General features: G+C 64.9%; 1 protein-coding gene across 4 annotated transcripts; it reads left to right on the top strand.

Moving 5' to 3' along the window:
- The first annotated feature begins 5,218 nt into the window (after positions 1-5,218).
- LOC102050416 (transducin-like enhancer protein 1) lies at positions 5,219-20,596 on the top strand. Of its 4 annotated transcripts, none has more exons than XM_055707579.1 (22): positions 5,219-5,375; positions 5,923-6,045; positions 6,871-7,019; positions 7,292-7,372; positions 7,695-7,758; positions 8,228-8,272; positions 11,431-11,493; positions 11,636-11,710; positions 12,381-12,576; positions 13,043-13,059; positions 13,419-13,523; positions 13,630-13,674; positions 13,911-14,066; positions 14,373-14,502; positions 14,616-14,800; positions 14,875-14,951; positions 15,203-15,452; positions 18,842-19,089; positions 19,308-19,455; positions 19,538-19,688; positions 20,023-20,099; positions 20,323-20,596. In XM_055707579.1, the coding sequence occupies exons 2-22, from the start codon at positions 6,022-6,024 to the stop codon at positions 20,428-20,430; spliced, it is 2,394 nt and encodes a 797-aa protein (XP_055563554.1). In that variant the 5' UTR covers positions 5,219-5,375; positions 5,923-6,021; the 3' UTR covers positions 20,431-20,596. The 4 variants fall into 4 exon arrangements, with proteins under 4 accessions (XP_055563554.1, XP_055563553.1, XP_055563555.1 ...); XM_055707578.1 differs by lacking the exon at positions 7,292-7,372 and adding an exon at positions 15,697-15,876; XM_055707580.1 differs by lacking the exon at positions 7,292-7,372.
- Positions 20,597-21,188: the final 592 nt, after the last annotated feature.

Genomic DNA, 21,188 nt, shown 5'->3' on the forward strand with positions numbered 1-21,188 from the left:
AGCCAGCGGCCGGGGGGGCGCGGCGGCCCCGCGGGGAGGGGGCGATGGCGGCGGTGCCGGTCGCGGCGGGGGTGTCCGGGCCAGAGCCCCCAGTCCGCGGCCCCGGGAGGCGGCCGTGCTGCGCGGGGGGGTCGGGGCTGGTGCCCGGCGGGGGGGGCCGGGAGCGCTCGGGGCCCCCCCCGCCGGGCGCCGAGCACCACCCCCCGCCTCTCGCCCCCGCCCCGCGCTGCCGGGGGGGCCGGGCGGGGCCCTGCGGGGCGGCGGCGGCTGGGAAGCGGCGGGGCCCGGCGGCAGAGGGCAGCAAGAGCCCAGCGCAGCGGCGGGGCCCGGCCGCCGCCCCCGGCAGCCCGGCCAGCTCGCCCGCCCCCCGGCCCGGCTCGGCGGGACCCTGCGCGGAGCCCGGGTGCCCCCTCCAGCTCCTCCCTCTCCTCCTTCTCCGTCTCCCTCTCCTCCTCCCTCTCCTCCTCCTCCTCCTTATTCCCCCCCTTCTCCCTCTCCTTATCCTTTGACTTCTCCTCCCTCTCCTTCTGCATCTCCCTCTGCTCCTCCTTCTCCTCCTCTTCCTCCTCCCTCTCCCTCCCCCTCTCCTTTTCCTCCCTCTCCTCCTCACTCTCCCTCTCCTCCTTCTGCCTTGTCCTCTCTTCCTTTTCCATATCTCTCTCCTCCTTCTCCTCCTCCTCCTTCTCCCTTTCCCTCTCTCTCCTCCCTCTTCGCCTCCTCCTTCTCCTTCTCCCTCTCTTCCTTCTCTGTCTCCCTCCCCTCCTCCTCCTTCTCCTCTTCCTCCCTCTCCCTCTCTCTCTTCTCCCTCTTTGGCTTCTCCTTCTCCCTCTCTTCATTCTCTTTCTCCCTCTCCTCCCTGTCCTCCTCCTTCTCCCTCTCCCTCTCTTTCCTCCTTTCCCCCCTTCTCCTTTGCCTTATCCTCCCTCTCCCCCTTCTTCTTCTCCTCTGGTCCCATCAGTGCCAACTCCCCCCCCCCAACCCCTTAACCAACAACTCCTGTGAAATGTGCCCGCTGCCACAGACTCCTTTGAACTCAAAGAGTAAGGGAAGGAGGGGGCTGAAAAAGAAATGAAATAGCAAAAGAAGGAGGAACTGAGTGGGGGAAAGCCTTCCCATGGGAGGTTGTTAAAATGATGCCTCTTTCTCATTAGAGCAGCCGGGCAAAAACCTGTCCCATGCTGCTGCCCCATCCCGCTGGAGCGTGCTGGACCATCCTGCTTCCGGCTCCAACACAGGGCTGGGGGCTGGCTGGGGACACCCCTTGCAGAGCAAGTGGCTGGGGTGGCAGGCCCCCCTCCCTCCCACATAGCCCTGGCCCCCCTAGAGCAGCTCTGGCATGGAGGAGCTGGCAGCCGAGCCTGGAGAAGCAGCCAGAGGGTACGAGCAGCAGTTTGTTTTCCAACGCTTGCCAGGAGCTGCACGGAGATGCGGCGCTGCCAGGGACACACTCTCGGGAAGCGTTTGGCTGCTGAGCACCGGCCCCGCTGCGGGATGGCCAGCATCTTCCCACCGCTCTTGGCTCTTGCTCAGCGGAAGGCCCAACCCATGCGATGGCGGATGAGATGGATCCTCCTGGGGTCCTTTTCCGGCTCTTGCCATGACGTTCCCACCAAACTGGAGCTGCACTGCGAGGTGACAGGGGGCTGCAGGTGCCTCTCCGTGTTGCAGGGATTGCCCTGCTGCCAGCACGCCTCTGTCCCTCCGAGCTGCTGCGTGAGAACCGGCTGCTAGACAAGAACTGACCCACATGGATGAGCACGTCTGGCCCTGCCAAGCCCGCTCCTCTCCCCTGCCTGCTCTGCCTCCACCCGGGATGGCGGTGACGGATGGTGCTGGCACAGCCCCGGCACCCAAGACAGGATGGGACAGGGGCTGGAGAAGAGGGACCGCAGCGGCAGGGCAGGGGGATCTGCCAGTGGCTTCTTTGCTTTGCACATAGTGCTGCAGCGGCATTTGCCCAGCCCGGCTGCCTTTGTGCACATGCGTTGGGGAACGGTGCAGCCAGGGGGGAGCCCAGCTCCCCCTGTGACAGCTCAGCACCACCTTGAACACATCATCCTCTCAGCACGCAGGGACACGAGCCTGTGCCTGGTCCCATGCCTCAGCGCACCTAAGGGCTCCCTGGGCACGGCACAGCGTCAGGGGCCGCTGCAGCCAGGGAGAGGGACTCAAGGGGGGCTGCAAGAAGGGGACCCCCTGAGAGTGAGGACACCTTGTTGGGGTTTCTTCTGCTCCTTCAGCCTCTCTCTCCCAGCCAGCCCCTCGCACCCATCTCAGCCCCCCGCACCCATCTCAGCCCCCTCTGCCCTGTGGGGTGATGCTGGGAAGTGGCAGGGCAGAGGGGATGAGCTTCCCAGGCTGGGGAGGGGGCTTAAGGGCAAAGGTGGCACGTCAGTTCAGCTCTCAACTGCCTTTTTTTTTTGTTATTTTAATATTTTTCCCTTTTACACTCTTGCTGCCTTAACATGACCTTGGCCAAATAATTTCCCCTCCCTTTGAGATTTATGGCCCTCTTCCAGAAATGATCTGTTCTGTCTACGAAAATAGACATCGTGCTGTTATTACATTTTAAAATATAATAAGGGCTGGGAGACCGCTTTTCTGCTGCTTTCCAGCCCCCCCCCGCCCTCCACAGAGCACAAACCCCACAAGGTGCTGGTGCAGAGCCAAGAGTGGGTGCAGGGCAGGGGATCATCATCCCCAGCCCTTTCCAGGTCCAGAGAGGGAGGGTTCATCATCCCCAGCCCTTTCCAGGTCCAGAGAAGGGAGGGCTCATCATCCCCAGCCCTTTCCAGGTCCAGAGAGGGGGGTGTCATCATCCCCAGCGCCTTCCAGGTCCAGAGAGGGAGGGTTCATCATCCCCAGCCCTTTCCAGGTCCAGAGGAGAGGGGTTCATCATCCCCAGGCCTTTCCAAGTTCAGAGGGGGGGTGTCGTCATCCCCAGCGCCTTCCAGGTCCAGAGAGGGGGGGGGTCATCATCCCCAGCCCTTTCCAGGTCCAGAGAGGAGGGGTCTCCCTCCCTGGCACCCCTCAGCAGAAGTGGGGTAACAGGAGATGTCCCAGTTGCTCTCAGGAAAGGCTGGGACTGCCAGGCTGAAGCAGGCTGGTCCTCGCATGGTGGGGCGGGCGGTGGTCCCTGGCTCCGTAAAGCCAGCAGGACCTGGCTCAGGGCTGGCAAACCTGGCTCAGGGCTGGCAAACCTGGCTCACAGCCCACAGGGACAGTGTAGCCCATCGCTCCCAGGAGCCCTGAGCCCTCCGGGCACATGCAGGGTGGCCTTTGTGCAGTCATGCTCTATTTCAGTGGTTTTATTGAAGTTATTATTATTATTGTTCCTTTTCACCAGGGCCTGGAGGCAAGTTGGGCTCCTGAGGACGGGCCCTTGCTCGCCCATTGCATACCCCACCAGCATGCCCCCCCCCCTCCCCCCATGCATCACCGGCCATGCTCTGCTGCAATGGAAATGGGGGCAGAGGCTGGTACAAACCCACCTCCCCAGCCCCGAGTCTGGGGTCATGGGGGTGTCCTGGGGATGCAAAATAGCTGCAAAATAAACCCAAACCTGAAAATTAGCCCAAACTCTGAAATCTCTCTGGTTGCTTCTCCTCCCCACTGTCCTACTTGTTCCCTGGCATGTGTGTGGCTCTCTCTGCATAGATATCTTGGGCTAATTTGCTTTTTGTCCAGTTTTCCCCCTCCTGTTGCAAACAAAGAACTTCCCACTGTTCCCACTGTGGGCGATGTGCCAGTGTCAGCCCCTCTGTGGGGCACCCTTGGGTTCAGGGAGGCTGTGGATGTGCCGGTGTCAGCCCCTCCGCGGGCACCCTTGGGTGCAGGGAGGCTGCGCAGGTGCCACGCTCGGGTTATTGGAGGGATGCAAAATGTGAAATACAGCACCTTTGCATTCTGCGGGATGTCCCCAGCTGATGCCTCTGTCCCATGGGCTGGTGGCATCGCAGCCACCCGGCGGTGGGACAGAGGGGTCGGGGCGGTGGGGAGCAGGGGGGGCCAGGCATGTTCCTGGATTAGGGTTGAGCAAGGGGAGAGGGTTACCCCTCACAGCTGCTGATCTTCCAAGTGTTTTATTTCCTGCTCCGTGTAAGCCCGGATTGACCCGCAGGCAGCAGAAAATGTCGAACAACAAATGCTCGCCCTGAGAGGAGGAAAATGTCAGAAAACCCACGAGAGAAACGCGGGGGGCTGGGGGACCCCGGCCCGGCTGGCAGACGGGGGGCTGCGGGCGGGAGTCCCTCTCCCCATCCCCCGGGACTTGCCCCCGGCCCCCCCCTGCAGCCCACACCGAAGCAGCACCCTGCGGGGCTGCCGGAGCCGGGGCGGGGGGCGGCAGGGAGCCGGGGGGCGGCAGAGCCACGTCTCGCCCGGGGGGGACGGGGACCCTTGGCTGGCCGGGAAGGGGATGCAGCGGGGGTCCTACCGGTGGGCGGGAGTGGGGCTCAGGGGCCGTGGGAGTCAGGCCAGCATCCCGAGGTGCCAGGGGATTCCCGGGATGGGGATGAGCCCTGCAGCCCCCGGGGAGGATCCCGGGGCTCGTTTATTTTACTGATGAAAAAAAAGGGAGGGGGGGGGGCGGTAGTGACAGGACTTGGTGTTTATCAGAAAAAGCCCCAGACCCCGAGCCGGCCCGGGGGGGGGAGCGGTGGGTGCGGGCCTCACGGCTCCGTTTTGCGGGTGAAGCTGCGGTGCGGGGGGTCCTGCCGGGGGTGCGGGAAGGGGCTCTGCGCCAGCGCCCGGGGGTCCCACGCACCGGCCCCAGGGCCGGGCCCGGGCCCGGGGGGGCGGCCTGGGGTCACCCACCGCTGGGGCCAGCCCCCGGTTCCCCACGGTGCCCCCCCCGCTTCCCCCTGGGTGCCCCCCCGGTTCACCCCGTGTCCCCCCGGTGCCCCCCCCGTGTCCCCCGGCACCGCACGGGTTAACAGCCGCTCCCCGCCCGCGCCGCCTCTTCTTCGGCTGCTCTGCCTCCCCCAGATTGACACCTTCCGCGGCGGCCGGCGGGGCTGGCCAATGGGAAGCCAGCTCGGCGCGCCCCACGTGGGGGCGGGCCGCTCCCGCGGTGCTCCCATTGGCTGGCGGCCGGGGCGATTGCCCGCACGGGCCAGGCCCCACGTGGAGCTGGCGCTGGCGCTCGTTCATTGATCGCGCTCCGCAGAGCGGCTGCCGCGGCGGGCGGGGCGCGGCGGGGGCGCCGGCTCGGCTCGGTTCGGCTCGGCTCGGTTCGGCTCGGCTCGGCTCGGCTCGGCTCGGCTCGGCTCGGCTCGGCTCGGCTCGGCTCGGCTCGGCTCGGCCCGGCTCGGCTCGGTTCGGCCCGGCCCGGCCCGCCGCAGGGGCGCGGGGCCAGGGCCGGGCCCAGCAGCGCGGTGAGTCCCGTCCCGTCCTGTCCCGCCCCGCCCCGCCCCGGTTCGGTTCGGTCCGGTCCGGCTCGGCTCGGCCCCCGCCGCTCCGGGAGCCCCCGGGACCGGCCCCGCTGGGGGCCGGGATGGCGGCGGGGGCGGTCTCTCCCCGCGGCCGTACCTGCTGCGGGCGGTGGCGGGGCCATTGTCTGCGCGGCGCGGGGGGCGCGGGGCTGGGCCGGGCCGGGGGGGCCCGCAGCGCCCGGAAGGAGCCCGGCCCCCCCCGGTCCCCGCGGGGATGCAGCGCGGCAGGGGCGGGCGGCGCGGGGATCTCGGGTCCCTGCGGATGTTGCGGGGGTCGTGGGACGTTGCGGGGGTCCCGGGGCGGTGCGGGTGTTGCGGCACTCCGGGGTCCCTGCAGGCAATGTGGGGGTCCCGGGGTGGTGTGGGGGTCCCGCGGTGATGTGGGGGTCCCGGTTCCCTGCCCCACGACGCCGCAGTCCCGCAGGGCCCCGCTCCCCGGCTGGCAGCGGGAGCGGGCAGCGCGGGGCCCTGACCCCTGTCTCTCTTGCAGGGCCTGATCCGGAGCTGGGCAGCGTCCCCAGACCCCGTCCTGAGCCTGCGGCGGGGCCCCGACTGGCGAGGGGGGTCCCGGGCCTGACCTGTGCTAAAGATGTTCCCGCAGAACCGGCCCCCGGTGAGTCCACGGCTCGGTCTCATCCCCTCCGGGCCACGGTGGGCACGGTCCTGTGGCCGCGGTGCTGGATCCGCATCCCAGGCGGTGCCAGCCTGGGCCTGGCAGTTGTGCCGGTGGTGGGTGACGCGTTGGGAGCATCGTCGTGGTTCTTCCCAAAGGGGTGCTGAGCCCCCGCGCTGCTGGTTGGGGTTTATCGCTGGAAGCCAGATGGGAGTCGGGGCCGGTGATGGCGGGGCCGGTGATGGCGGGGCCGGTGATGGCGGGGCCGGTGATGGTGGGGCTGGTGATAGTGGGGCCAGTGATGGCGGGGCCGGTGACGGTGGGGCATGATGGCAGGGCCGGTGACGATGGGGCCGGTGACGGTGGGGCATGATGGCGGGGCTGGTGACAATGGGGCTGGTGACAGTGGGGCATGACGGCGGGGCTGGTGACGATGGGGCCGGTGATGGTGGGGCATGACGGCGGGGCTGGTGACGATGGGGCCGGTGACGGTGGGGCATGATGGCGGGGCTGGTGACGATGGGGCTGGTGACGGTGGGGCATGATGGCAGGCAGATGAGGACGGCCCCCCAGGGCTGGGGGGGCCATGCTCCATGCCACCCATGGGTGCTGATCCTCCTCGTCTGGCCCAGTGGCTGAGCTGATGCTGGAAAGGCGGAGAACGGTTGCGATTCCTCCGCCATAACTCCTCCTGCCACTGCCTCCACGTGCTGTCCTCCCAGACGTGCCTGTAGCCTCTTCCCCAGGTGCAGGGACCCCCCTGGGGGGCTGATGAGCCTCTCTGGGCTGGCAGCACTGACCCCGGGGGTCCCCCCCTCTGCCTAGGCCCACCTGCAGGCCCCCTCTGCTGCCTCGGGTGCCGCTGTCGCTGCCAGCACCATCCCCAGCACCCCGCAGTCCCTCAAGCTGACTTACCCCGAGACCTTGGACCGCATCAAGGAGGAATTCCAGTTCCTGCAGAACCAGTACCACAGGTGAGGAGCTGCCAGGACCCGCATACCAGCGAGGTGCTGGGTGCTTGACCTGGTGCTGGGTGGGCTCCCCTCAGCACCGGGCACTGGGGTGGGCTGGCAGTGCCATCCTGTGCTGCTGTGGACACCGTCCTGGCTGGGGGGCGGCTGTGCCAGGCATCAGTTAGGATACTGGGAGCAGGGGAGAAACTGGGATTCCTCCTGCCAAAAGTGCCAGGGTGAGGTTGCTGGCTTCCAGGGCCCGGCTGGGCTGAGCTGGAGCCGTCACTTAGCAGACCCGGAGTGAATCCCTCTGATCCTCCCTGCTGCTGGCTGGGATCACCTCCCCTTCCCTGCACGGTGCTGGGCAGAGCAAGGTTTGAAATGCAGCTTGGCTTTGCGGCTCGCTCCATTTGGGAAGCAGATGCTGGGGAGGGGGGTTAAAACTCTGTGCAGATTGCTCCCTGATGCCGGGATCCCTTTGCTGCCCATCTCCTCTTTAGCAGCCCCTTCCCACCCTCTTTCAGGTGGTTTTCTTGGCTTGCACTGGGAGATGGGATTGAATCTGAATCTGAGGCTGAAGCACATGGTGCGCTGGGAGGACTTGTGCTCTGTCCAGCCTGGGAGATCTTGTCTGGGGGGGGACACAACCAGGGCGTCTGTCCCCTCTCCCTCCCTCTTTCTTCTCTATTTTTACAGCTTGAAGTTAGAATGTGAAAAGTTGGCAACAGAAAAAACAGAAATCCAGCGTCATTATGTCATGGTTAGTGAGCTGCACCTGAAAGGAGGAGGGCAGCGGGGGGTGGACCATCCTCTGAGCCATCAAAGGGCATGCGGCCCTGGGATGCTTTGGCTTCCCCTCACATTTGGATTCTGCAGCCAGGCCCTGAGATCTGGTTCCTGTGGTTATTGTCTGGTTTTCCCCCTGAAATGAGCGGCGGTGTTGGAGCAGGGCTTGCTGCTGCAGCTCGCGGTGGTGGGGCTGCTCCCGTGCCGGTTCTCTCCTTTCCCCGGGGAAAGCCCTGGGAGAACCATGTCTGTTCTGCGGGCTGGGGCCACGTGCCGGAGAGACCTCTGCTCCCAGGAGAGGCGCTGGGGACTGTGTCCTCCTGGCCTGGCCATGGCATGGGTGGTTGTGGCCGGGCTGACTTCACATGCCAGCACCGAACAGGGCTTCTGTGAGTCCCCTTGGGCTCCCCAGTTGTGCTGATGCTGCCTTCTCTCCCTCGCAGTACTACGAGATGTCCTACGGTCTGAACATTGAGATGCACAAACAGGTGAGTGTGGCTGGGACAGGAGTGTTGTCCCAGCTCCCCATCGCCACCTCGCTTGGGCCCTCTGGGGTCATCCCTTCCTACAGAAAGGCTGGGCGGCCGCACCGTGCTGTAGCCCAGGGCAGGCTGTGTTTGTGGGGACCGTGCTCCCTTCTCCGTCTTCGTGCTGTGGGAGCTCTGTGCCGCTCTGCGTCACCGCCTCGGCTTGTCTCCTTGGCTCTCTGCACACATGTAGGTGCTCCAGCGTGAGCTGCCGCTTGCTTGCTGGGTTCAGGGCGTGCGTTGCTGGCTGGGTCATGATGTGGTGGGGAGAGCAGTGGTGGAGGACTTGTGCTTGCATGGCTGCTCACGCTGGTTGTGAGCTGCCGCTTGGGGACTGTCCGGGAGGAGAGCAGCTCCCATGGGGCAAGGGATGTGCGGCGTCACGGCAGGGTGCTGAGCTCTGGCTCACTGCCTTTGCAACTGGTTGGTGCCAGCTGGCCCTGGGGGCAGCTTGCCTGGGGGCCAGAGGGTGAGGAGCACCCTGAGGTGGGAAGGAGGGGACTGGGTGCAGGGTGGGCTCCCTGAGGGCTTGGGGCTGCACATCCCCCCTAGCTGCCTCCCCATCCCTCCCTTCCTCCCACTGTGCCGCACTCTGGGTCACCAGCTGCTCTGAGACAGAAGGTTTCTTCTCATCTATTTTTAAAGAGGCTGCGGAGGAGCCTGGCGTGCTGCAGCCACGGCCTCCTTCCTTCCCACCCCGTGCCCCGCCACCACCTCTGCCAACTGTTGCATGGGAGCTGGCACCATGGGGGTGCTGGCCACTGGCCCCCCCCAGCCCAGGGCAGGCTGATGGCCACTCTTGCCAGCCTCGTGCCCACCGGGTGGGTGCTTCTGCCGCTCTCATTTCCTGTGGCGCACTGTGCTGGCCGATGAGGAGGAGGAGGCGGCATGAAGCCGCCCTTGCGAGGGGTGATGCCGAGGGTCCCCCTGGCACCCCCATCCCTGGAGGGCTGTGTGCTCCTCTGGTCTGGCTGCCGGTTGTCCCCCGGCCCTCGTGGGCTGGTGTTTTCTGCCGGTCCCAGGTGCCGCTGGCTGCCCGCCAGCGAGCTGTCTGCACTTTTAACAAGGGCCCGTAAGTCTGCTCTGACAGCCAGCGGCCATTGTGTGAAAAATGGGAACTGCCTGCGCGGGAGCCACGGGTTATCACCGCTGCAGGGAGATGGGCTCGTTGCCTCTCCTCCCCTTCCTCCAAATCCAGCTCTGCTCGTGGGCAGGGGTCCTGAGTGCTCCTGGCACCCCCGAGGAAGCACTGGCCCCATCGCCAAGCCTGGGCAGTGCCGTGGTGCTGCCTGTCCCTGCTGTGCCCAGCCTGGCGTCCCCGGAGGCTCCCGCGGTGCTGGCGTCGGCAGCGCTGGCACTGGTGAGGGCTGAGGCGCAGGGTGGTTTTCCCCTGGGTTTGTTTGGAGGGAAATGGGGCTGGGGGCTGGGGCTTGGCTGTGGTGGTGCGGCTCTCCAGGCAGCCACAGGCTTGGCGGGGGAGGCTCAAGACAGGAACGAGCAGGAGACGTTAATTTTTTTATTGTTTTGTTTTTTTGGCGGGGAAGGGGGCTGTAGCTTTTTATAAAACCACCTCCCCGAATCTGCCTGGCCTTGGACTTGCTCACCACGAGCCAGAGGGGAGGTGACGGTGATGGTGGCTGGGGGGGCTGCAAACAGCATGATCATTTTTCATGCTGAGAGCGTTAAAGTGCCAGTAAATTGCACATTAACGAGTGCGAGTGAATTGGAGGCAGCTCTCCCCAAGGAGCTGCTGCCCATCAGTGCATTAGGGAAGAGAATCCATCACTGCCGGCCCCGGGAGACAGCTAAATCCTTCCCAGAACTGCTGGCTGCCAAATCTCCTTGCTCCCCCCCCTTCCTTTCCTTTCTTTCTCTTTTTTCCTCCCTCGGAAGGGGAAGCGAGGGCGGGTGTTGGATTGTTTCTGCTCCCTGCGGGTCTGGCAAAAGCGGGTCGGTGGCCACTCTGGAGGGCGGCGTGGGGTGTCCCTGGGTCTGTGGCCCCGCACTGGGTGGGCAGTGCTGCAGCCCCTCGTCCTGTGGCATGGGAGATGTGCCCCAGGTCCTGGTCAGGAGGGCTGGGGGTCAGCTCTGACCCTGGCTGGTGGGGGCTGTCAGCCTCTGGGCTCCTCCTGGGGCTGACAGGAGGGTCCTGGTTCGACCTCCTCCTCTCAGCCCTCTGCTGGGTCCGTAAGGCTTTCATCCTCCCCGCTGCGGTGGGCAGGGAGCCCCTCTGGGGTGCTTGGGGTGGGCAGGGAGCCCCTCTGGGGCTTGGGACAGCACCATACCCAGACCCCCCGTGCCTGGCACATCCCTGCCCATCCCGGAGTGGAGGCTGCCAGGCAGAGGGAGGGCTGCTGCTCTGTGCCCCCTCTCCGGTGCTGGGCTGGGGTTCGCCCACTCTGTGCGATGAAGAACAGCGTGGGCATCACCGCTGTTGCCTCAGGTGGGGTCCGTTCTCCCAGCTGTCACACCCTGGGGACTGGCTTCTCCCCAGGGCTGTGTCGGTGGAGCTGGGGATGGCTTGATGTCTGTGCTGTCCCCCTGCCCTGGCTGTGGGCTGCGATGGGAGCGTGGCACGGTGTGCTGCTGCCATGCTCTGCACTCCTGATTGCCTGTGGCACTCAAGTGTTGCAGAAAAACAGCAGCTGTAAGGAGAGCATCTCTCCAGGGCTTCCTGCGGGCCCAGAGAGCTGCAATTAGTGGCTGCGGTGCTGGCAGGAGGCTGCGTGGAGAACGGAGGTGAGCCTGCCCTGACCCGTGGGGTTGGGGGCTTGCTCGGGGGTGGCCCTTGGTGGCGTGGGCCATGGGGCTGTGTGACCCCGTCAGGGAGGAGGTGGGAGCCATCCCGGGGCTCTCAGGCTGGGAATTGAGGGTTCTGGGCTCATGTTTTTGGAGGAGGGGGGTGTTAGGAAGGAGAGCTTTCCTGGTCCTCCCCGGGGCGTTGCTGCTCCTTGGTGCTGAGCAGGACAAGCACCAGCACCCTGTGCCTGCTTGGGTGGCGATGGGGAGGGGGTGGCTGCCCGCCCCGGGGGGATCTCCTGTGGTGTTGGGGCTGCCCAGCATGGGGGGGGCAACTCTGCCCCTTGCCCTGACGGGTGCTGCCTCTCTTCTGTTGCCAGACGGAGATCGCGAAGCGGCTCAACGTGATCTGTGCCCAGCTCATCCCGTTCCTGTCTCAGGAGGTGGGTGAGCCCCCGGGCCCTGGCCGGGCATGCAGAGCTCCTTGGCTCAGGGACCCTGCGCTTTGGGCCGGGCGGGGGACCTGAAGAAGTGAGCCTGCAGTGGGGGCATCGCCCAGTGCTGACACCTCTCCTCTCCCTGCAGCACCAGCAGCAGGTGGTCCAGGCCGTGGAGCGTGCGAAGCAGGTGACTATGACCGACCTGAACGCGGCGATCGGGGTACGTCAACCCTCTGCCCACCCCCTCCCGCCACCCCCGGCCGGGGGTGCTGGGCTCACACAGGCGATGGTGCCTCCTGTGCTCCCACTGTCCCCAGAGCTGGAGACCTATCCTGTCCCGAGCACACAGGGGTCGGCTGCAGCCCCCTGCCCCTAGTTCCTTCTCCTGCCCGTGGCTGAGTCAGGGGGAGGAGGGGGGGCAAGCCGCACTGGTTTTGGGGTCCACCAGCAGCACTTGCAGTGGAGGAGATGCTGCTGCTGCAGAGCAGGGTGTGGGGGTGCCGAGTGGTGCGTGTCACTGTCCTGATGCCCTGTGGCTTGGGTGGAGGGGGGGTCACCACCGTCCCCCCACCTCGGTTATTCTCTTGAGACCACAGTGGTAGGGTGGTATGGATAGGGGTAGGGTCTCCCATCTGTATGGATGTGAGTAGGATCCCCCATCCATCCCGGTAGCTTCTGTCACAGGGTGGGAGGTGGCGGCGGGAGGGATGTGGTGGCCCCCCAGCTTGGTTGGGGCACCTTGGGAGCATGCCCAGTCCCCCACTCACCCAGCTCCCGTCCCCTGGCTGAGCCAGGGCTGCTGGTGGGGAGGAGCAGCCTCTTCCTTCCCCAACCGCCAGCCGTCCTGATGCAGCCCCCCGGCTCTGCTCTCTCCTCCCGCTCCTCTCCAGCACCAGCTCCAGACCCAGCACCTCTCCCACCACGCTCCCCCCATCCCGCTGACCCCCCACCCCTCCGGGATGCAGCCCGCCAGCCTCGCCAGCATCAGCAGTGCCTCGGGGCTGCTGGCGCTCTCGGGGGCGCTGGGGGCACAGGCCCAGCTCCTCGCCAAAGATGACCGAGGAGTCCATGACAGCGAGCCCAGGGGTGAGCGTGGGGGGCTGGGAGCTGGGGGCTGGGGGTGGGGTGACCTCTCTGGCAGCAGGCAGACCTGGGGGGACGGGCGATGCTGGGCCTGCCGGCTGCCTCAGCTCCCTCTGCCCTTCCCGCTCGGGTGCTTCCCCAGGGTGGGGGCCAGGGGTGGGTGGGGGGTGGTTTGTCCATGCCTTGGGGCTCCCAACTGGGCTGGTGGAACAGGGGGCTCCCCCGGCAGGGGTTTGGGGGGGGGGGGAAACATCCCCGACCGAGTGAGCAGCACCTCCTGGGTGGGCTGGGGGGTTTCATCCCTGGTGGGGGGCCAGGACCACCCTGCTGCTGCAGTGTGGTCCTGGCCCTGCCGTGAGCACCCCGGCACCCACGGGGGGAGTGGTTGGCTTGGTCAGGGGGCTATTGGCGGTGTCACAGCGTGTCCCTCCTTCCCTCCTCCTGCGCCTCTGTGTTGCCACGGCGACAGAGCGAGACCCCGGCCCCGTAAGTGCCTTTTCCTTCTCTTCCGCCGTTTCCATCTGGATGCGTGGGCTGTGGTTGGGATGCCGGGAGCAGGGGATGGGTCCTGCTCCCCAGCCAAAGCCTCACTGCCAGCACAGCCCTGTGGGTGGGTGCTCTTCCCGGGGGGGGACCCTGTGTCACATAGGCAAACCACCCCGTCCCCGAGTAGCATCCCCCTCCTCACTCCTTCGGCAGGAGCTGAAGCCAGAGCTGGTGACACGGGGGGGCTGCACTGGGACCCTCAGTGTCCCGGCAGCCGGCCGCAGCCCTGTGTTGGTGCTGCCTGTCCTGGGGGCCAGACGGAGCAGCTTGCGGCCCCTAACTGTGTCCCCCTGCCCCAGAGCTCCCTGGTGCTGCCCAACGGGGAGCGGGCACGAGCCATCTCCGAGTACCTGAGCAGCAGCAAGAAGAGGAAGGTGGAGGAGAAGGACTTTGTTACGGACTATGTGAGCCTGGGGCTGGGGGGCATCCCTGTCCCCTCTTGCAGGGCTTCCCAGGGGGGAGCAAGGGCAGCCCCAGCCCCTTTGGCTCCAACCGTCCTCTGTGTTTCAGGGCAGCGACGCAGACAAAAGCGAAGACAACTTGGTGGTGGATGAGGTCAGTGCTCCAGGGGGCTGGGCACCGGGCAGGGCTGGGGTACTCGAGGGGACACACAGATGGAAGCAGGCAGGATGGGGCAGTGGTGGTGGGACCCCCCCGCCGTTGTGCTCACTGGCCCTTGCCGACGGCGGTGATGAACCCCATGATCATCTCCTTGAGCCACCGGCTTGTCATGGCCTGGGACATCCTTGCGCTCCCGCCTGCTCTGCTGCCTGCTGCTTTCCCTCCCCCAGGACCCCTCTTCCCCGCACAGCGTCCACTCCTACTCGTCCCGGGAGAACGGGGTGGAGAAGGTCCCGCTGGGGAGGAAGGAGGCCGTACCGCTCAGCCCGACCTCCATGGCCTCCTCCAGCAGCGCATCCCCGTCCCGGAGCAAGGATGCGCCTGCGGTACGTGTGCTGCGTGGGGCTGCCGGGGCCTTTTGCTCAGGGGTGGGCTCGGCTGGTGGAGCTGCAGGATGTGGGTCCACCTGCCCCCAAACCTGTGGGGTGAGGGCAGCGCTGGGGGGGCCGGGGGGCTCCTGCTCCCATAGATTCCCTCTGTGTCCCATGGTGCAGACCCTGCAGTGCTGGCTGGGCTGGACTGGGCTGTCATCAGGGGTGAGGGACAGGGACCAGCTCGCTGGGGGGACCTAAGGGGACCCCCCGGCAGGGTGGTAGTGCGGCTGTCTTATCTCCCCCTTGTTTTCCCGGCAGGTGGAAAAGGCAGGGACGCCCAGCCTGAAGTCCAGCACCCCCACCTCCCAGGGTGATGCGGTGGCCCCGGGCTCCAGCAGTGCCCAGCAGTTCCGCTCCGCCACGGCCAAGGCCCCCGTGGACCCGCTGGGTGAGCTTGGCCCCCCTTGGGACCTGGGCCAGTGGCTCGGAGCGCTGGTCTCGCCGGTCCCCGCAGGGACAGCCCCTGGGCCCCGTCCCTTCATGCTGCCTCTCCCCCGGCAGCCCTGGGCCTGAGGAACCCGCTGGGAGTGCAGACCCCCTACTCGGCCGCCTTCGGCATGGCCCACCCCGTGGTGAACGGGGACATGGCCGGCACCGGCGCCTATGCCAGCCTCCACCTCATGTCCCCGCAGCTCAACGGGGCTGCGGCCGCCGTGGGAGCCGGCAGCTACGGGCGCTCCCCCCTGGTGCGTGAGCCCCTTCCCCATGGGGCTGTGGGGGCCGTGGGGCGTGAGCTGCTCTCACCTGCTGTCCCCTTCAGGTGGGCTACGACCCGCACCCCCACATGCGCGTCCCAGGGCTGGCAGCTGGCATGCAAGTGGGCACCTCGGGGAAACCGTAAGTGGGGCTGCGCTGGGACGAGGTGTCCTGCAGGGATTAAGGTGGGAGGGGGGCAGCAGGGATGGAGGGCACAGCCCAGGGTGGGGGGCAGCCCTCCTGTGTGCCCGACCAGGCTTCACCGAGCATAGCTCTGCCCACAGCTCCTGCTGCAGCTCACGCTGCCTGTTGGGCATGCTGGGTCCCCCGTGGCACTGGCTGCTCTCCACGCAGGACCCGTGGCTGGTTCTCACGACTCTGTCCCCTCCCAGCGCCTACTCCTTCCACGTCAGCGCTGACGGGCAGATGCAGCCGGTGCCTTTCCCACCCGACGCCCTCATCGGCTCCGGCATCCCCCGCCACGCGCGGCAGCTGCACACCCTGACCCACGGCGAGGTGGTCTGCGCCGTCACCATCAGCAACTCCACGCGACACGTCTACACCGGGGGCAAGGGCTGCGTGAAGGTGTGGGACGTGGGGCAGCCGGGCACCAAGACAGCCGTGGCTCAGCTGGACTGCTTGGTAAGGAGGGGCGTCCTGCGTGCTGGCACGGCTTCTCTCCCTGCACTGTGCCACCGCGCTGTGCTGAGGAGAGGGTCTGGGGTCCTCACGGGGGATCTCCAGGGTGCAGGGGGTGTCCTGAAGGGATGCTGTGAACCAGGGAGAGTCTCTTTGTTTCTGAGTGTGGGTGGTGTGGGGCTGCTGGGGAGGGATGTTGGCTCCCTGCTGCTGGTGTGATCCCCTGTGCCACCCTGTCTGTTCGCAGCATCCCACGCAGTTGGGTGGGCTTTTACACCCCCACCCCTCGGCACTGCTTTGTCTGACGGCGCCCCAAGGCAAGCCTTTGCCACTGTCACCCCCCCCAGCCAGATACCTCGTATGGGCCGGAATCTCAGGGGCTGAAGCATCACTTGGGTTCAGCTCTGTCCTTTCGACTTTTGCCTGTGTGAGTCTGGCCAGAGGGAGAACTCCTATTTCTTTTAAAAATAAATCATAGAGTCGTTTAGGTTGGAAAAGACCTTTTAAAGATAATTGAGTTCAGCCATTAACCCAGCACTGCCAAACCCACCATTAAGCCGTGTCCCTAAGCGCCACATCTACACGTCTTTTAAATACCTCCTGGGTTGGTGACTCAACCCCTTCCCTGGGCAGCCTGTTCCAGTGCTGGGCCACCCTTTCAGTGAAGAAATTTTTCCTAATATCCAATCTAAACCTCCCCTGGCACAACCTGAGGCCATTTCTTTTTGCTCTATCAGTTGTTACACCCCCCTACAGCCCCCTGCCAGGCAGCTGCAGAGAGCGAGAAGGTCCCCCCTGAGCCACCTCCTCCCCAGGCTGAGCACTCCCAGTGCCCTCAGCTGCTCCTCATAGCACTTGTGCTGAAGCCCCTTCCCCAGCTTCCCCTCTTCTGGACATGCTCCAGCACCTCAAAGTCTTTCTTGCAGTGAGGGACCCAGAACTGAGCACAGGGTTTGTGATGCGACCCCACCGGTGCCGAGGACAGGGGGATGGTCACTGCCCTGGCCCCGCTGGCCACGCTGTTTCAGACACAAGCCAGGATGCCGTTGGCTTTCTTGGCCACCTGGGCTCCTGGCCACCTTGGCCACGCTGCTGGCTCATCTCCAGCCGGCTGTCGACCAGCACCTCCAGTCCCCTTCCCACCGGGCAGCTTCCCAAGCCCGCAGCGCTGCGTGGGGCTGGTGTGACCCCAGTGCAGGACCCGGCACGGAGCCGTGTTGAACCTCATCCAGTGGCCTCAGCCCAGACCCCCCTGCAGAGCCCGCTGGCCCCCAGATCAGCATCCCCCACAGCTTGGTGTCATCTGCAAACTGAGTGAGGGGGCACTCGACCCCCTCGCCCAGATCACTGATCTGGAGACCCCCTCTAGCCCAGCTCTGGGAGTGCCTGTGTGCCCGGTGCCAGCGGGATGTGGCTCCATCCCCACCGCTCATTCCGCTCCCTGTCCCTGTCTTCCAGCTCAGGGGCTGGGTACCCTGAGAACAACCGGTCCCCCTATTAAAGACCGAGGAAAAGAAGGCGTTAAGTACCTCAGCCTTTTTCTCAGCCTTTGCTGCTGTGTTTCCCTCCGTATCCAGTAAAGGGTGGAGATTCTCCTTAGCCCTTCTTTTGTTGCTAATAGATTTACAGAAATGTTTTTTATTGTCTTTTATGGCAGTAGCCAGATCAGTTCTAGTTGGGCTTTGGCACGCGACTTGTGCTCCTGATCCTTTAACCAGTGGTCCCACGGCCCTGAGGGCTCTCTCCATTGCTATCGGACTTGTTGTTGCAATTTCATCGATGAAAAATACCTGAAAAATTAATAACGGACAATAATCTGAGGGCTGTAGCAGGGTGGGAAGCTTTCTCTTCACATCTTTAACCTGGAGCAGGCTTCCCAAAGAAGCGGGTCCGGCACATCCACCCTCTGTGCCCTTCAGAAGGGGTCTCCTCTGACAACGACCCGTCTTTTTTTCTTTACGGAGGCGGTTTTGACGCAGGGTGTAGGCTGACTTGACCTCAGTGACACCTCCAAGCCGGATGAACCATCGTCCTTGTCATTCGGTTCTGCTTGTAGAGCCCCGTGTGCCTGCTCTGCGTGGGCACCGTGGCTGCTGTGCTGGGCAGGGATGTGTCACCGTGGCCCCTGTCCCTTAAGTCACCCCATTCAGCCTGGGGGAGAGAGCGTGGGGAATCCTCCGTGTCATGCTCCTACCTGTCCCGGGGAAGGCAGGGTGCCATTCCAGCAGTCCATCTCGCTCTTCTTGATACTCCTCAACCTGCTCCCAGCGCACTCTCACCAGGCAGAGTTCCCCCCCTGTGCCCACTGCTGCAGTCCTGGACGGTGGCGTGTGCTCCCATCAGAGCACTGCCTGGGCAGCCGTGGTGGGTGCAGGGTCAGAGATGCTGTGGCTTTCTGCCGGGGCGGGGGAGGGTACCCCTGCTCCCTGGTTGAGCTGGCAGGGCTGCAGCACCCATCCTGCGCACCCGTCTGCCCACGCTGCCGTGCCGTGTCCCGTTCACGGCGTTCCCCAGGGGCTGCTTGTATCGGTGAGGGGGGTTTGGCCGCTGTTGCCCTGGCCCCACCAGCTGCTGTGGTGCAAGCTGTGGGCTCCTGGTGGGGGTCTCGGTTGCCTGAGGCTCTCTCAGTTCAGGAAACCCCGCTGTGCACCGCACTGGATCCCTCTACTGCCGAACCTGCGGGCACTGGAGCTGCTCACCTTGGCAGCTAAGGAAACGGACTGTCAGAACAAAGCACCTCATCAGCACCAAGCTGGAGGCACAGCCATCACATTTTTAACCTGTGTTCTTCGAGGTTTCTTTTAAATGGACTGCTGGAATCAGAGTCCCTGTGCCTGCTTTGGACAGCCCAAACCCAAGTCCTTTCCTTGGCTTGCTGACCTTGGGGCCTGGGCAGCCTGACAAATATTGTTCCTGGATAGTGCTGACCTTGAAGATACAGATGCATAAACAAGGAAAAGACTGAGTCATGATAATTTCAAGCTGCATCCGAAATTGAGGAGTGGGGGAAAATGGTTTAGTGCTTGGAGCTGTGGGCTGGTGGGGTGGCCTCCCGGCTGCCCCGGGTCTCCTCCAGGACCAGCCGTGCCTGTTGAGCAGGGACACGGGGGTGAGGGTGTCCCCGAGGCTGGTCTTAGGGCAGTGACAAACTGAGGGTCTCCTGTGCGGGCTGGCTGGGGCGACCGCTCTGGGCCTGGGATGGGGTGGGGGGCACAGCCCCCCCTGCCCCAGCCCTGCTGTCCTGGGTGGGGGGAGAGCTGGGGGGTCTGCCCAGTGCTGCTGCCCCTGCCCGCAGGATGAGCTGGTGGCCCTGGGGTGACCAGGCGGTCTAGGGTGGGTGCAGAGGGGCTGGAGGTGAAGGGGTTAACGGGGTCCTCTCTCCTGCACCCCAGAACCGAGACAACTACATCCGCTCCTGCAAGCTGCTGCCCGATGGCCGGAGCCTGATCGTGGGGGGGGAGGCCAGCACCCTCTCCATCTGGGACCTGGCGGCCCCCACGCCCCGCATCAAGGCCGAGCTCACCTCCTCCGCCCCCGCCTGCTACGCCCTGGCCATCAGCCCCGACGCCAAAGTCTGCTTCTCCTGCTGCAGCGACGGCAACATCGTGGTGTGGGACCTGCAGAACCAGACCCTGGTCAGGTGAGCCCAGCGTAGGGCTGCTGGGGGTCCCTGGGCCAGGGACTGCTCACTCCCCTCCCGGGTGTCCCTGTGGTCTAACCCTGGCTGTGGGACAGCCGCTGTCCCTGCAGCAGAGATGTCCCACTCCTCGCTGCAGGGGGCTACCCCAGCCCACGCTCTGCAGGCACCGGCAGCCCCCACAGCCATGCCCCCTCCCTCTCCATCCCCCTCTCCCCCAGGCAGTTTCAGGGCCACACGGACGGTGCCAGCTGCATCGACATCTCCAACGATGGCACCAAGCTGTGGACGGGGGGGCTGGACAACACGGTGCGGTGCTGGGACCTGCGGGAGGGGTGTCAGCTGCAGCAGCACGACTTCAGCTCCCAGGTAGGGGCTGGGGTCCACGGGGTGCCCCACGGGGCCGGCTGGGACCTGACCCCCTGGGGCTGACCCCCACGTCTCCCCCCAGATCTTCTCCCTGGGTTACTGCCCGACGGGAGAGTGGCTGGCGGTGGGGATGGAGAGCAGCAACGTGGAGATCCTGCACGTCACCAAACCGGACAAGTACCAGCTGCACCTCCACGAGAGCTGCGTCCTCTCCCTCAAATTCGCCTCCTGCGGTAGGCGAATGCCTCTCCCAGTCCGCAGAGCCCGGTGGGGACAGTCCCCTCTCCTGGCTGCGTGGCCCAGGGCTCGGTGTGTGGCAGGCAAGCACTGGCTGTGGTAGCCAGCCCAGTCGTGGGTGGCATCCCTTAGAGAAGGGGTGTCCATCCCCCTGGAGCAAAACCAGCCCTGTTGTCCCAGAACTCCCCTTTGTGTTCCTTAAAACAGACCCCTGGGTACTGAGGGCAGAGACATTGCCACCTTGTCCCCACGATTTGCTGCAGGACTCCAGCTGGTGGGCCTGGTTTGGTGACGTGCTGCTCCTCTTTGTCCCTTCTGTCCCTTTCCCAGGGAAGTGGTTCGTGAGCACGGGGAAGGACAACCTGCTCAACGCCTGGCGGACGCCCTACGGAGCCAGCATCTTCCAGGTGCTGGGGGGGCTGGGGGCAGATGTTCCTTGGCGTGAAGTTGCCCAGAGCTGCGATGGGCCAGTACAACCCAGTTGTAGATGTATCTTCACAATAATGAGCCCCGTAAACTGGTCCCTGCAGCCTCCCCGGGCACATCTCAGGGCCCCACATCCCGGGGGGGTGGGGAGCGGGACCTTGCTCTGGGGCTTCTCGCACTTACTCCCTGCCCTCCTCTCCCCAGTCAAAGGAAACCTCCTCCGTCCTTAGCTGTGATGTCTCCACGGATGATCAGTTCATCGTGACTGGCTCAGGGGACAAGAAAGCTACGGTTTATGAGGTCATTTACTGAGAACCAGAGAGGTGCCGACTGCAGGGAGAGCCCACGCCGGGTGGACGGGTGGGTGGTCTCCACCTGCCCCGCTGCTGCTGCCCCAAAGCGCTGGGGCCGGGGCATCCCAGCCGGAGGAGAACGGCGAGGCATGCGGTGGCCCCGGGCCCGTGGCCAGGCGTCGCGCTGGGCTGGCTGGTGGCAGCTGCTGCTTGCCATGAATTTCCTGGGGACTTTCTCCTTGTTTTGTTCTTTATTTGTTGGTTTGTTTCTAAATCTGGACTGGGGGAGCTGGGGTTGGGGGGGAGGGTCCGGCGTTGTTAGGGGTGTTTTGTTTGGTTGTTTTTTTGGTTTGGTTTTGTTTTGGTTTTTCTTTTTAACTTTTTGTTGTGTTTTTTTTTTTTAAATTTTGTTAAGGCTCTGGGCCAGGCTGGAGAGGATGGGCTGTGTCCCCATCTCCCTCTGTGCCTCCTAGTGTGTATTTAATAATAAAAACAAACAAAAAAGTACAAGGGTGCCGGACCTGGGCAGCAGCCACGGCTGTGGGATGGAGCCAGGTGAGGATGGGCGAGATGGGGGCCACAGCCTCGTCCCCTTTGGTGGCTGCTGCTGCTCATTTCCCTTTCCTGCACCGAGGCAGGTTTGCTGGTGCCTCCGGCTGCAGGCAGGGTGCTGGGTCCTGGCAGGAGCACCACGTGGGTCCTGGCAGCAGCATGGGCTGCCATGCAGCGGAGCAGCGCTGCTGGCGAGGGGAAGGATGCGGTGGTGAGGGGAAGGAT

The sequence above is a fragment of the Falco cherrug genome, chromosome 4, assembly GCF_023634085.1.
Source record: "Falco cherrug isolate bFalChe1 chromosome 4, bFalChe1.pri, whole genome shotgun sequence".
Lineage (NCBI taxonomy): Eukaryota > Metazoa > Chordata > Aves > Falconiformes > Falconidae > Falco > Falco cherrug.